This window comes from Phaenicophaeus curvirostris, chromosome 21 (assembly GCF_032191515.1).
Source record: "Phaenicophaeus curvirostris isolate KB17595 chromosome 21, BPBGC_Pcur_1.0, whole genome shotgun sequence".
Classification (NCBI taxonomy): Eukaryota; Metazoa; Chordata; class Aves; order Cuculiformes; family Cuculidae; genus Phaenicophaeus; species Phaenicophaeus curvirostris.
In genome coordinates, this window is record NC_091412.1 from 9,914,692 (window position 1) to 9,930,174 (window position 15,483).

Consider the following 15,483-nt stretch of genomic DNA (forward strand, 5'->3'; position numbering starts at 1 on the left):
TGCCCAGCCCCGGGGCAGGGCTCCGCTTCTGCCAACCCCCCGAGCCCGCGGGCCACCGGCTGCGGCTCCCGCTGCCCCCATGGTGTCCCCAGAGGGGTTGGTGGCTGCGGCTGTGGCGCTCGCCGGCCTGAGCCTCCTGGCTTGGTGCCTTTGGGCCAGGCTGATGGAGGGGCCCAGAGCTCGGGGCGAGGAGGAAGAGGATGGGATCCCGTTCCTCGGCGAGGACGGCTCGTGGCGGTGCCGGCTGCTCTGCAAGCCCTCGGCGCTGGCGGAACACCTGGCACGGAGCTTGGGGCGCTCGACGGCGCTGAGGGGGCACGGCTGGTGGTGGCCGCGCTGGCCCAGGCTCCAGCTGATGTGGCAGCTCCTGCAGCCGCCACGGCCCGTGCCAGGGGGGACCCGGGAGCTGCTGCAGCTGCGGGACGCGGGGCTGGTGGCCCTGGACTGGCTGGCGGGGCCGTGGGGGGCTGCGGGCGGCGCTGGGGGGCTCAGCCCCGTCCTGCTGCTCATCCCCAACGCCGCGGGGGTGGTGACGGCGGGGCTGCTGCGGCTGGGGCTGCGGGCGCTGCAAGGGGGCTTCGTCCCCGTTGTCTTCAACCGACGGGGGCACAACGGCTGCCCCCTCACCACCCCGCGGCTCCAGCCCTTCGGGGACCCCGGGGACCTGCGGGAGGCTGTGAGCTACCTGCGCTGCCGGCACCCCAAGGCCCCGCTGCTGGCTGCCAGCGAGGGTTCGGGCTCCGGGGTGCTGCTGGCCTACCTGGGCGAGAGCGGCTCCTCCAGCCGCCTGGCCGCCGCCGCCTGCCTCTCGCCCGTCTTCAGCGCCCGGGAATGGTTCGAGGCCCGGCTGCCCTGGCTCTACGAGTGGCCGCTGCTCCTGCGCCTCAAGAGGGGACTCAGCAGGTCAGTGAGGGGCCTTTATTTTTTGGGGAGCGGGTGCCCGTCGTCCGGCCCCGGCTGGGGGATGGATGCGGCGGGAGGGCAGAGGTGCTGAGGGCAACCAAACCTGCTGGTTAATGAACCCCAGCATCGCGGGGCCCCCGCGTCACCCACGTAGGGGTCGGCGAAGCCCCTTCCTGCTGCGCTGGGGGCTGAATGGAGCCAGACACCCCCCCGTTTGCCCCCCACACCCAAGCCGGGGGGCTGCGCCATGGGGTGGGGGGCCAGGAGCACCCAGTGAAGGGGGTGCAGCCACCCCCGTCCTTGCCCGGGACCCCGGGTCCCCAACACAGCTGCGCGGGGGGAGGCCAAGGGCTGGGATGGGAGGCCAAGGGCTGGGATGGGAGACCAACCGCCCCGCGCCAAGGCCTTGAGCAAGCGGCCCTGCTGGGACCTTGGGGGAGGCATGACGGGGCCCTGCTGGTGGGCGAACGAGGGCCAAGAGGGATGAACCCCCAACCCGGGCTGCGGGGGGGCACAGGGGCTGTGGCAGCGATGAGGGGCTGAGGGGAAGTTTCTGTTGGGAATAGGGGGGTGGCTGGTTGTCCTCCTTTCCTCCCTGTTTCCCGATCCCCATTGCAGGTGCTGCTGGCAGGGGAACGCGGCGCTGCCTGCATCCCGTTGCCATGGCAGCCACGGCGACCCCTCAGCATCCTCGGCCGAGGGGCTGGGACGGGACCCCCCAAAACAGCCGCGGGAGGGACTTCAGGCCTTCCCACCCTCCCCATGAGCACCAGGGCAGCGCATCCCCCTTCCCTCCCTGCTCCCTTCGTGCTGGCGTGGAGAACAGGCCTTATGAGGAACGGCTGAGAGAGCTGGGGGGGTTTAGCCTGGAGAAGAGGAGGCTGAGGGGGGACCTCATCGCTCTCTCCAACTACCTGAAAGGAGGTTGTGGAGAGGAGGGAGCTGGGCTCTTCTCCCAAGTGACAGGGGACAGGACGAGAGGGAATGGCCTCAAGCTCCACCAGGGGAGGGTCAGGCTGAACATTAGGAAAAAATTTTTCATGGAAAGGGTGATTGGTCCCTGTCCGAGGCTGCCCAGGGAGGGGGTTGAGTCCCCTTCCCGGAGGGGTTTAAGGGCCGGGTGGACGAGGTGCTGAGGGACATGGGTTAGTGATTGATGGGGATGGTTGGATGATCTCGTGGGTCTTTTCCAACCTGGTGATTCTGTGATTCCCACAGGTACGCGACGTCGCTGGCCGAGGCAGTGGACGTGGAGGGGCTGCTGGGCAGCCGCTCGCTGCGGGAGCTGGAAGAATCCCTCTTCTGCCGGAGCAAGAGCCGCCCCACCAGCTGGGAGGCTTACTGGGAGCGCAACGAGCCCCTGCGCGACGCGGACGAGGCGGCCGTGCCTGTCCTGTGCCTCTGCAGCGCCGACGACCCCGTGCGCGGACCCCCTGCCCGCAGCCTCCCCCTGGAGCTCTTCCGCAGCAGCCCCTACTTCTTCTTGCTGCTGACGCGGCACGGGGGGCACTGCGGGTTCCCCTGGGGCGACGCGGGGCGCTGCTGGGGCCACGAGGTCGTGCTGGAATTCTTCAGGGCCGTGGGCGAGTTCCTGCGGGCAGAGGAGCCGAGGAAATTCGGGGGTCCCAAGGGCGAGCCCCCCGCCTTCGCCTGGCAGCGCTCCTACACGCGGTAATCCCCCCGCGGACAGAGGCAGGCAGACACTCCGTGTACTAAAATTACTTTATTACAGTTGATTTTTGTTTTGTTTTCTTTTTTTTTTCTTTTTTTTTTTTTAACATTTCCTTTGCTATGATACAAAGGATACTTACAAACAAAATATTACATATGACCTTATTTTTTTTTTTCTCTTCTCTTATTTTCTGACAACTCGGTAACAGCTTTAAATGCACAATCTATACAATTAATACAGGTTATATATGAGCTATAATGTATGTTGAACCAGAAGAATACCAGAATACTGACAATATACTGTACATTTAGCCTTACCAGTTAGTGCTCGTGGCATTTTCTACAAGAAGGAAAACGCACACCTGTAGATTCACTCATACCAGCTGGTGCTACCAGACACGGAAGCAGGAAGGAGTTGAATTCCCCTAAGTTAAATCCTTCGTGGCCCAGCACCGTGGTGCTGGGCCTGGAAACCTCAGACCAGTGTTCATAGTAAAACAGCAGATATGTGTGGTTGTTGTTTTTTTTCTAAGCTCTGCGGCACAGAACGGCGCGGCCGGGCTTCGCCTTCCCCCGGCACCGCGGCAGCCGGGCTTAGCCGTAGCCGGGTGATGCCGCAGAGCCCGGCGCTGGGCGAGCTCTTGGTGGTGAGCTGGACCTCCTGATGGAGGGGGAGAGGAGGAGGAGGAGGAGAGGAAAAGCAGCAACAGCTTCGCTGTCAGCAGTAGGCAGCACTGGGGTTTGTGCAGGCGAGCAGGCGGGTAAGAGCAAGCCCAGGGCGCGTCGCTGCCTGGCACGGCTCGGCTGGGGCTCGGCCGTCGGCTGCAGCTGGAGCTCGTGCCCGGCCAAAGCTCCGCAGGCTGCGTGCTGGGAGCTGCCTCGCCGTTACCTGCTCGCCAGGGAAGGTTTGCTTTTGTTTCGCAGCCAAAGCTAGAGTTGTGTGGCTACAGGTGTGCACTTCCCCTCCTCCCGCCGCGGTCTGCGTTGGACTGATAAGGTTACATTTTTGTTTTATGGTATTTCTTTAAAGCAACCAGCAAGTGAAGCGTTTTTTTTTTTTTTTTTTAGTCGACTGGCAAAAGACCTGGCATTTGCACAGAAGCTGCAAACGGAAAATAGCCATCCCCCTCCTCCCACCCGCTGCATCCCAGCCCAGAAAATCCCAAACTGTCGGCAGAAGAAACAAAAAAAACAAACACCAGGAGCGGAAAGGGAAGGGGGAAACAGGTTGGAAAATACCAGGTTGGAGTTTACATTGCCTTGACTTCACACAATGCTTGTGCAAAAAGAAACAAAATGACCCCTTCCCCCCCCCAAACAAACAGAAACCAAACCCAGAAACATGCTGGAAATAATGAAAACAAATGGAAAGTAATATATAAAATTAAAAATATAAATAGGATGTCTGGCTGACTGGTAGAAGAATAGGTCATTTAGGTTACAAAAAGGAATATACATTCAAGAGGCTCTGAACCCAGTGGGGTAACTGATGTTAAACTTGTGTTAATAGTTAGGCTAGAATTCTCAAGTTTGTCTTTAAAATCTTCACAATACAAGCAAGCTATTTTTAAAAAATATACACTATACACACCTCACACAGCTTCTCCTATCCGTATTACACACGTTACGCTACCCTCCCATCCACTATCCCAAGGGGTCCCCCCCAAGCTAAGGCCCTCGGGGTGGCTCCCGAACCCCTTTCCGAGCGCCGCCCCGGGGTGTCGGAGGGGCCGCGGAGCCCCAGGCAGGTCGCTTGGCCCTCCACATCTCCCCACGACCTTCTCAAGCATTTACAAGTCACAAAAGGGCTGTAGCCTTTTATGTTATACACACTTCACTTTGTAACGTTAATTATTTACAGCAGGGCTGCCCCCCCCATCTTTAAGCTGTTTCTAGGCAGGGAAAAAAAATGTTCCTGTTCCAAGCAAGCAGGGGGAAGAGCTGCAGGAGGGGGGGTGGTTAGGAGGGAAGAAAAGCTGAAGAAAGGAAGAGGGTGGCTCGCTTGCCAGAAGCCAAACCCGTACGCACACGCATGCCTCTTCTTCTCTGATCCTTGAATCCTTACACGCTCCCGTCACCTACAACCTTCAGGAGAACCAGACCTGGCGAGCATGGTCTCACCAACGCTCAAACTCCTCTGCTCGCAGCTTCCTAGGACGCTCAGCAAACCTATTCCCGACTTGCAGATTTGCCTCTGCCACAAGACGAGGAGCACAGGTCCGTCCTTCACTCCTAGAGGTGCGGGGTGAGCCCACCCCGGCGTTAACTGGGACACCCAGACCCACGCAAGGTATCGCATCGCACCCACAAACTTGCCTCTCGCAGCTGCCAGTGGGCTCTGCCGGAGCCGTGCGAGAGCAGCGGCGCCGTACTTGGGCTCATTATCAACCCTGTGCTGATTTCTAAACTCTGCGGTGCTCAGAGTTGCCATAGAAATGTGAGATCCTGGCACTAAAAGCAGGTGACGATCTTAAAAAAAAGTAGGTTTGGTTTTTTGTTTTTTTTTTTTTTTCCTCCAGTAGGTTTAGATGATGTCAGGTTTAAGACAAAAGCAGAAGGGGGAAAAAACCCAGATAATTTCTAGAGAGGTTGAAACGCGTAGTCGTAAGCCGGTATTAATCTGCAGCAAAGAACCTGAATGCGGTTCCCATTGAGTTCAGCCCCAGAGAAAGCTCAAAGCCATCGCTCCATCCCTCGCACTGCCCATCACACGACACCGACGGGAAGAAGATTGCACACAGGGATCATGAAAAACCCAGCTGGAAGCCCCGGGTGAGCAGCTGCCGACCTCCCCAGCCCTCCTGCCCCATCGGCTGCGCACAATATTTAAGCACAATTCCTTACAGCATCACTCGGACAAGTCTCGGGGACTGGATGCATGCTGAACTACGACTGGCGATTACAGTAGCTTCTTGCTAGCTGGCACGTACTGTATCTATAAATTTTAGTACAAAAACTTAAAAAATACAGAAACTAGGTCAATTTGTTACCTACATATTTACAGATAATTACAATTCTTTTCACTCACAATAATTAATTGTCAGTGAAAAATCAGACTGTGCATGTTCTGAGGTACCCGTACTCAGGGGTGGGGAGCGGGGCAGGGGGCCAGAGGGGCGAGGTCGGGGGAAGATCCCCTCCCCGGGTTTGTTCACATCTGCGGGGGCAACGCTCGCCCCTCCTGGTTCCTGGACTCAGTGTGTGCACTCGGAGAAAGCGAGGAGAGAGAGGGACCCGATGTTGGGGTTTCTTTTCCTAGGACATGGCTTTAGGGTGTTCTGAGGACGCCAGATGGGTGCAAAGCCAACGGTCACATAGCAAACTGCCATCCTCCCCCCGAGAGAAGCCTTCAGGTGAAGTGCAAGTATTGAGACCCACAGCTCGGTGGTTTAAGGTGCTCATTTGCTGGCAAATCCGATTTACTAAGTCCCTCTCCAGCTGACAAAGGCCCTTCCTTCCCCAGCAAAGCCTGGGCAGAGGGGCAGGGCAAGGACGCAACAGGCAGCGTCACGGCCCCAGCTGGCTGAACATCATTGTGCAACAGGAACAGATTTATCTGCTGCGATCATTCCCTCGTGGGGTGATGTTTACGATGACCACGAGACTCATCAGCTTCGTTTTTTGGCTGTAAACAGCTCCCCACAACCCTCTCAAGCACCTCACTCCTATTTCTCAACAGACTCCAGCTCAACCGACTTGTAAAAGTGCAAACTGAAACAAACACTGCAGAGGGACACTGATTGATGTCCCTGTCTCGGCGTCCACCACGCCTTCAGCCTTGGCACAGGGCTCCACGCTCACTGCCGGTCGGCACCGCGGTGACCGAGTCCCACAGGCACGAGCACAGCTAAAGACAACACCGCTACTCGTGAAATGATAAGGATGTCCCAACCAAACCTGAGCATCACCTAAAAAGCTCACAGGAGTGGGGAAACTGCCTCCACATTCTCCGACAGCACAAAGAGAACCCGTGGTTGGCGCGTTGCTGAGCTGGCTGGGCATCCCCAGGGGGAAATATCGCAGCTGCATCAACACTCGTGACTCGACACATTTATCCCCCAAACTGCCAGACGTCCCACTAAGGTGGGTTCTACAGAGGACAAAGAAGAAGGTTAGAAGGGTCTCCGCAACTTGAGGAGCTCGTGGTGTCCAGCATGGCACTTGCCCCTCTGCTATGAGAAAGACCAGGGCAAGATTCACTAGAATCGCAGAGCAAGCACCCAGGAGGAGAACAAAACTATCCTCTGCTTCCTGGACTCGAGCAACAACACACGCACCTAAACAGAATAAAGACTGGACCAGAAGGGTCTCTCTCCGTGCCTGTAGGCGCTGTACACGCATACACACACATCTCACTTAAATCTTCTGATCTAGCTTCTCTTTGGATCCTCCACACAACCTGTTCTTGTCATTAGACACACACAAAGGTAGACAGTGTTCAGAGTCAGCGGCGGCTCAAACTCAGGAATGCCAAAAGTTAGTGCCAGCGCAGCGTGCCAAGACCGTGCCGGGCTTGTGATCTTTTGTGGCGAGGCGCAGCTGGGGACTCTGAGCTCAGCCTGCTGAGCACTTCACCGGCCCACTCACCGCCTCCCCAGCACGTCGCTCCACTGCCTCAACTGCTTCCCTATCGCTATACCATCTTGTTTTCTTCTCTGCTGTCTTCTGACGTTCTGGTACCCTCTGGAAGCTCTCACACCCGTAGCAGCCAGCCTATCCTCCCGCGCCCCAGAAAAAGCAAGCTACAATTAGCAGGGCAGTATTTAAACAAGGGTTTTTGGCTGCGTTCAGCCCTAGCACAGCTTGTGCAGAAGTCGGTGCCCTCGTCCTCGAGAGCCCTGCAGCAAGGATTGCTTTTGCTCACGAACAGGAGCGCTAAAGAACAGCAGAACTCAAGTGCCCTGACAGAAATGCACAGCATGAGGTGTGTGTGTGCACATACACCCACACCCACACGCGTACGGGGTATATAAATACATACAAATGAGATACCATATATATATATCCAGAGAGATGTGCGTATTCAACAGAGTAATGGTCGACAGTGGTACAATACAGTTTATTGCCTCTCAAGAAATGGCACGTAAGCAGGGTCTGGGGGCAGGGCAGCCTCAAGTGCAAGAGGCCCTTTTCCCTGGGGGGGTTTAACAAACAGCATCACCCCAGGATGGACCAGGGTGCACCCTGCGGGGGTCACCAAGCATGCAACACGCATCCTTCGGGAGTGGGAGGGCCGGGGGGGACAGAGAGCAACGTCAGCCTGGCCCCAAGCCAGGCACGGAACGGCTGCAGGGAATTCTCTGTGGGAAGCTTGGTATCGTACCACATTTATTTCTTCAACCCCTTTGAAGCTCACAGGCTTGGAGCGAATGCAGGTGAAACGGAGCTGCGGCCTCCATTTCAGCGCTGCAGCCGAGGAAGAAAGCACAGAACGTTCAACATGGAAGGGAGAGGCGGCTGCTGACTCCCTGGGACCACGGGGAAGAAGGACAACGTGGTCCCTTTCACTGATTTTAATTAAATAAAATCAAAAGAAATTCAAATCAGAAGGGTGAAAACGCCAGCTTCTCTGTTTTAGAGGTCTCTGGGCAGAACTACATCAGAACTTCAGGTCTTTGCAAAGGGGAGAGAAAAACCACCCCAGAATTACAGATTCCAGGGGCCAAGCTGGTGATTTGAAAACACTACCGTAAAGTTTGGGCAGTAGTCCTTACAGAAGAGTTTCCCCAGTGTTAAATACAAACATAAAAGATGCAAGAGAACATCTCTGCTGAGGTACAGGAGCAGTTTCCACAATTTACAGCTTACAGTATTCTAAAAACCAAGGTTAGGGCATGAATGCGACGAGGACAACATGGAGTAATTGATCTTTTAAAAACAAGAGTTTGCAAACTGATTCAGAGAGTGTTTGCGTCTCTCTAGCATAGAGCCGTTCATGTATCTCATAAACATACCCGAGATACATTAAAATTCTCAATGCCAAGGGCTTCCTCACATACCTCCAAGGCACAGCCTGACCTTGAGTCCCTCTGGCTCCTTTTTTCTCGGGATCAGGCTGCTTTGGGACAGCTTTCCTTCCCCCACATACACACAGGGACACACACATTTAGACCAGTTGATCTGAATCAGTTTTTGCAAACTATTTTAATTAAAATATTAACTTGTTGGAATAGTCCAGGTCTGCACATGATATACATGTAAAAATGGTTACTACACAGTTCTTTTTGAATACAAAAAAAGCCAATATGGGACAGCCATCATTTGGACTCAGCATTCAGTCATGCTTGACATCACACGAAGAGATGGGTTGAGAGAATTCTGTTGAAGTAGCTCAATTTAAGCCAGAGACTTTGACCAGATTCAAACCATAACAGAAGCAAAAGAATGAACCCACTGAACTTGCAGGTATAGCCTGTCCCTCCTGTCACTGCTGCTGTTTGTGATAGAAGAGCTGAATTCCAAAATGCTGTGTTAGCACCATGCTCTGGGCACGCCCTCCCCTCTCACGCAGTAAATCCCACAGAGTTTTGGCCTTTCATTTCATTTTCGTCTCTTTCTAAACCCAGGAAAACACAGGTACCTTTCCTAGATCAGTTTTGTTGCATTTCAACAAGACTGCGATGCGAAAGAGTGACTCCAAACCATCCAATTCCACATAAAATCATAGCAGAGGGAAGGACAGGACAATTCATGGCCACCACTCGACCCAGGGGGCAACCAGAGCCACCTCCGCGGGACCACCGCCTCATCCCAGGCTTCCATCAACTGTGAGTACGACAAAGCTCCTTACTAAGGGGCTGCTCAAAGGTATTTTGGCAGAGTTTCCATCCTCACTAGAGTGATATGCTTTGTCAAAGATGCTAGAAATCCCAGTTGGATTCACCAGACACTGGCAGAGAGTTAAGGATTGGGAGTGGATGTTAATTTAGCTAACGGAAGAACGTCGCCCTGTTGCGAGTACTGAACAGCAGCGAGACACTAGAGTATTTACTATATAAATATGTCACGTGGACAAACACATTCGGCAAACCTTGCTTTTGAGCCCTATAAAAACATATTAAAGGCAAATCCTAGAGTTAGCAGCTAGTGTTTTTCTTCAAGATGATTAGTGTGCAAGGAAAAACATTTACAAAGAAACCTGGCTGGCCAGTCCCCCAGATGGAAATCTCTGCCTCAAGCCAAACTTCATCTCCCTGCTCTTCCTCTCACCCCACCGTGCTGGCTGACCCCCGCCGCCCTGGCACAAGAGCACGGGGGCATCTCCAGTTCCCAGCACTAACGGATGACATGATGCCACCACGAAGTCGTTCGGGTAATTAGACTCCCTGACCCCTTTATCACCATATGGATTTCACGACCTCCTATGCTTCCTTTCAGTAGTACAGTAGCTCCAACGAGCCTCGGGAAGTAGTGCCTTCTCACATGGTGTGATATGCTGCCAGAATCTCATGGCATCGCAGGGGACTGTAAAGGTTGTGAAGTATTGCAGCAACAAAAAATAAGAAAAAGGAGCCTCACATGCAGCAAGACCTACAGTGGTGATGTGGGTTAGTCATCAGCTGGGAAAGAGGCATTTGGCTCAGCTCCTCCTGGTACGCTGTGGCAACTAAACATTTAAACAGTTGGCTACGATCTACATGTAAACAGGAAACTGCAACAAGCCAAAAAGGTAACAAATTGGTGGCTGTAGTGTAATAATGAAAAACCCGATCGATGGCATTTTGTTGACTATGGCATCCTTCAAAATACCTCTGGCATTTGAGACTGGTTGGCTGAAAGTCTAAACATTTCTGAACGGAGCAGAGAGGACTACGTTGGGCTCCAGGAATTACTCTGATGCTTAGCTAAAATGAGATGTCACAGTATTAGCTGTACAAGTGCATTACTTGCGCTCCTCTGCCCAAGCTCGTCTGAGCTACCAGCAGCACAGTCAGGGAGTGCCAAAGCAGGAACACTATTTCGAACGTTTCTAGCCTGTTCCCTCCAGACAGGTTTACCTACACACTTCCCGGGAAGCTCACCAGTGCCTTCGGAGAGAACGACACACTTCTTACACGACGCAGAGCGGGCACTTGGGTAGAAGGGCCCTGCTGAGCCCTGGTGTCTCTTGGCCTCTCTTCTCACCCTTCTTCCTCACCTACAAGTCTCTGACAATTCCTCTTGGCAGAGGCAAAACCCTCGGAATTTATCCAATTTAATGACAAATAAAAATGGAACAGAAGATCCAGCTGTTCCTCCCCAGATGTTGGTTTAAAGGCAGCTCGCCTGGTTTTTGCAGGGTGGCAGTTCGAAATTTATGGACATGGGAGGAGGTCTCCGTTCTCCCTCAGACTTCCTACAGGATGGCGTGACGAGGGCAGTCTGAGGCCCTTCTGTCCTGTCAGTGTGACGACCACCAGCCAACTCTTCTGACTAATTGCATATATTTCTCAGACGCCCTCCCAAGACCCCTCCAAAAAGTAAAAAAACAGCAACAAAAGAACAAAACCAAAAAACCACCCCCCCGAACCCTGCAGCCAAATACTATGACATCCCAGTTAGTAAACACAAAACGTAATGCTTTACAAAATGAATACAATATTCCATGTGCACCCAGCTTCCACACGTCAGCACCGCACTGAGGAGGCTGCTGGGCTGGTGTCTGTAGGCAGTTTCTGTTGGCAGACAGCTCCAGTGGAATTGCCACCCTCAGTTATTGTTTAAGTTATGTATAAGACATGTGTGAACCATTGGATATTTGTGAAGTAACACTTGTGCTCCTGCTCATGCCCTGTTCCGTCCGTCCCCCAGAAGCTGTCCGCCTCAGAGCCTGGGGGCTGTTGCGGACCCCTATAGCACTACTTCGAGGTACCCCCTGCATGGGCCCCGAGGGGTGACCCCATGGCTGGGGTCCACCTTGCATTGGATGGCCCCAAGCTTGTGGTGGGCCACCCATGGGATGACCCCAGTGAGGTCCTGCACCCCCAGTAGGATTGTGGGACCAGCCAGAAGCTCCCGGGTAGCTGTGGCTGAACGCCTCGGGGGAGAGATTAGAAAGAACCATATTACTAAAACCTAGCCTCATGCTTTCTGAGTCAAAGGCTTCGATCTCGCGAGCTTGACGCTCCAGCAGGCTTCGTATCCGTTCGGTACGCTCGTTCTGCAACGCCAGCATCTCCTCCTCAATCTAGGAAGGAAAAAAAGAAGAGAGTCTGTAGCAGCAGGACTCTTACAGGCATGGCCTCAAGTCTCTGGAGCACTTGTTAACAGCAGGCTAAAGGGGAACCTTCTCCCTAGTGTTTCTCCACCAGACTGGACCTAGATCAGATGTCCAGTGACATACAATCTGTTTGGAACACAAAATGCTAAGTTCCACAGACCTGCCACCATCACCATCACCACCAGAGTGAATACCAGTTGGAAGGTGGTGGTACCTGTTCCTTGGTGAATATAGAAGTTTTAAGAACGTGGATCCAAAGTTTGCTGTGATATTAACAGCTTAACATAGATTAATCTTTTAAGACACAGTAAAGCCTCCAGCTTCCATAAAAGCCTACTGGAAAAGCACCTTCAGATCCAGCCAAGCACAGCGCCTATACAGTCAAACATCTGCCAACACAGCTTAATGCACCCTTCACTGTTTATAGCCAAATCTGATGATGACAACTGCTATTTTCTCCCAGATTCAATGTATGAGCCCACATTCCGTTTCCTCTCCAGTGTTCACTGGCCAGATTTTCTTAGCTCATGTTTGCCGCCTCTTATCTACCGCCTTCCTAAATTGGTTTCTCATGTTTCATTACTGTGATATTTTCTCCAATGTGTGTGGCTGAAGAAAGTAGACAGCGATGTTTGAATTGTGTGGCAGATTATTAGCTAGATGATATGCAAGCTGGTAACTCCTATTTCTTCCCTGTAACACTGTGCCAAATTGCTTTTCAATGGTGCTTCAGTAGGGACACTGGGATCAGCTCTCTAAGTCAGAATACAAGGGGCTACAGCCTCCTGACACCCACCGGGTGGGGAGGAAAGCCTTTCTTATTGAAATCTTTGCAGTCAGGTGGAGAACCAAAGAATCACTCCATTATCTTCTTGCCAGCGCTGAAAAAGCTACTTTTGGCCTCGGTGAAAAAGACCAAATGGGGAAAAAGAAGCAGCCAAGACTTCTAGAACAGCCCACTGGCATCTCCCCTGCTGCCAGCAGCAACGTGGCCAAGAGGCGTTATCTTGGTCTGGGCCAGAGGTACTGGGCAGAGCATTGTACTTGTAAGCACTCTCTTGCCTTAGTCAGGGAATATGCAAAGTGATTTCATCTGGAATTTAGGAGACAATCTGCTCCAGCATGAGTCACCTCCTGAGCCATTCGGGGCTTTCAGAAGCTGCCTTATCCCCTTGCCTGTGGACAAGAGCGACACCGACTCTCTCCATCAAGCAGCCTTGCTCACTCCTGCTGAAAGCCATGCAGTGGTGAGCTGGCTTGGAAAAGGCAGAAGAGGAAGAAGATACCTTCTCTAAAGTTAGCCTTTTAAAATGTTCCATTTGTTTTATACTGGTCCTCCTCTTCGTTTTTCAAAAGTACAGTGTCTTCAGCGTGTCCAGCTGCTCAGGTTTGCAGGCTCTGTGGCAGCATTACACACACGGAATCATTTAGGTTGGAAAAGACCTTTAAAATCATCTGAGTCCAACTGCAAACCCAGCACTGCCCTGCTTCTACTGCCTGTGCAGTTCCTTGCCCTTAAGTCCGTCTGTCAGGTCTTCACTCCGTGATGCCCGTGTCTTTCCTGATTTATTAGACCCGGGGAGAGCACTTGCGCTCTACAGGAAATATTCTTAAAGATTTGCCAGCCCTGTTCTGCTCCCCTGTCCATGAGGACAGTCTCCCAGGGCATTCTATTGACTAAACACTGGATTTGGTAAAAATGAACTTCACAGATGGGCATGCTTAACATATCGCATTAAACTGACATCGCTGACAATCTCAGGATGCAGGACTCTGAAGATGAGGTGTCTGAGGGACGTAGGAAGGAAATGAGTAAATATGAAGTCTTTTAAAACCACTCTTAGGACACGCTTACTGCTGGTGCCACACAAACACCACAGAATCAGGGTACAGCTCGTACAGCGCCGCAGACGCTGGCACTCAAGGCTGCGCATTGGTGGGGACGGCTACTCCCTCACCAGCCAAAGTCAGACCTGTGCGCTCTGGTGAGTTACTATGGTGATGGGCACCATCCAAACTGAAGAGCTCCGTGCTGCGGAGGAAGCAGAGTCCTGTGCACACCCTAACTGCTGGAATCTGGTTTATTATTGAACATCAGGGGCTGACTTTGCCACAGGCTATGTGTATATTTGTGCACGTAAATTCAGACACTCGTCTTGCGCATGAACCTGCCCCTCCTCTGGCTGCCAGTTTCATTTAGCACACGCAGGCGAACACCAGGTGACATCGCGGAGCGACCCACACCACAGTACTTGCAACTCTTTAATTCTTACAAAACCAGAACATCACCCTTTCCCCCAAAGAATACCCTTGCAAAAGGAGGATGAATCCACCTTGCAGCCACATGTCTGCCCTTCAGCTGCCGCTAAGAGACTGTAACCCCAGCAAGAAACACTCTTACTGCTGAAAGTATTGCTAAATAAAGGTTCCTGCCTATTTAACCAGAATGAGCATCCAGTCTTTCACTATTCTAATGCAGTAATCGCATAGGGACATGCAAACACGCAGAGAAAAACTACGCTAGGTCTTAATTTGATCATTTTGTTTCTATCACGTAGCTTTGCTAAGCTTCCTATTATCATTACTGACACCAAATGCTTTGCAGGGGCTTCCTGTGCACAGAGACTTCAATCCTGGTCTGAATTGAAAGAGTGGTACAACATCATTATGGGTTGATGTGTGTTTCCTGAAGTCCTGCCTCACTTCAACTCCTAACATAACACGATGTGCGATGCCCTGCATGCTGCTCCCAATGACGAGGAGCAATGACCAGCAGCAGGCTCGCTGCGGCGATCTTCCAAGACTTCTCATCGGATCACACCGCCAGAGGGCAATGCACACCAGCATCAATATTTCGCATACTCAAACACGGGTATGATGGGAGCAGCATTCTTCCGGTAGGAGCAAAATAACCAGCACTGGGGTTTAAGGACAGCTATTACACAGGTGAGCGCCACACGGGAATTCTCTGTTCACAAATTCAGTTACTTCCAGAGATTTAGGTCTACTCGCAGGAGGCCAAAGGGCAACAGGACCGTGCTGTCTCCTCGGAGATGCAGTCTTGGTTGACCATGAGGTGGAGCAGTTTAATTCCAGCCAGGGCCCGCTATCAGCCCAGCATCCCTCTGTGAGCCTCCAGGAGAAGTAAAGTGTGAAGAACCTCGAGGCTACAGAGTAATTGCCCTAACTTAATAACAGTGGATGAGCAAAGTTGGGAGCTGTTGTGTGGATGGCAACAGCTGGCATGCACAGGGCAAAGCAAAGGGGAAAAAGTGGGCAGAGGAAGGTTGATGGTGGATTTCTTCTCCCTGCCCTCCCCCACATTTGTGTACACCACTCATTTCTACACACACCAGCTGGAACAGCACAGAAAAACGTATTTCAAACAAGGAGTGCCTTAATACACGTGGCCAACTACAAGCTTGAGATGTAGGGAGCAGCCGGTCACCTGCACCCATGGGCCTGGCTACTTCAGTTTGCTTAGGGAAATGCTGCAGACAGCAACATTTCCATAACAAGCATAATTCCATTGGGAAAACGCAGCCTGCTCTCCACAGACAGGCAAACAGAGCAGATCCGCAGTCAAATACAACCATAAAGCACAGGGTTTCAAATACATTCTCCCTTCTTTTTCCCCTCCCTCCCCAAAGATGCCTACTACCAACACCATGCAAACTCCAGAAGCCTCTCCTCCACCTTTAGGTTGTTAC

The 15,483-nt window shown here is 52.7% G+C and overlaps 2 protein-coding genes across 2 annotated transcripts in view; one reads left to right on the forward strand and one right to left on the reverse strand.

The window, feature by feature from the left end:
* Nucleotides 1–79: 79 nt before the first annotated feature.
* On the forward strand, nucleotides 80–2,642 carry ABHD15 (abhydrolase domain containing 15). Its single transcript, XM_069874337.1, has 2 exons — nucleotides 80–903; nucleotides 2,122–2,642. The coding sequence occupies exons 1-2, from the start codon at nucleotides 80–82 to the stop codon at nucleotides 2,576–2,578; spliced, it is 1,281 nt and encodes a 426-aa protein (XP_069730438.1). The 3' UTR covers nucleotides 2,579–2,642.
* The window catches only part of TAOK1 (TAO kinase 1), a 70,022-nt gene continuing 57,174 nt past the window's right edge, over nucleotides 2,636–15,483 (reverse strand). Inside the window, exon 20 of the mRNA XM_069874327.1 lies at nucleotides 2,636–11,740. Coding sequence (XP_069730428.1) covers nucleotides 11,279–11,740 — 462 coding nt within the window. The 3' untranslated portion in view covers nucleotides 2,636–11,278. The remainder of the gene's footprint in view (nucleotides 11,741–15,483) is intronic.

Excerpts from the sequence above, each read along its gene's own strand:
- ABHD15 (XM_069874337.1), top strand. The coding sequence starts at position 80 with ATGGTGTCCCCAGAGGGGTTGGTGGCTGCGGCTGTGGCGCTCGCCGGC. Across the intron at positions 904-2,121 it reads CTCAAGAGGGGACTCAGCAG|GTACGCGACGTCGCTGGCCG; the intron begins GTCAGTGAGGGG and ends TGATTCCCACAG.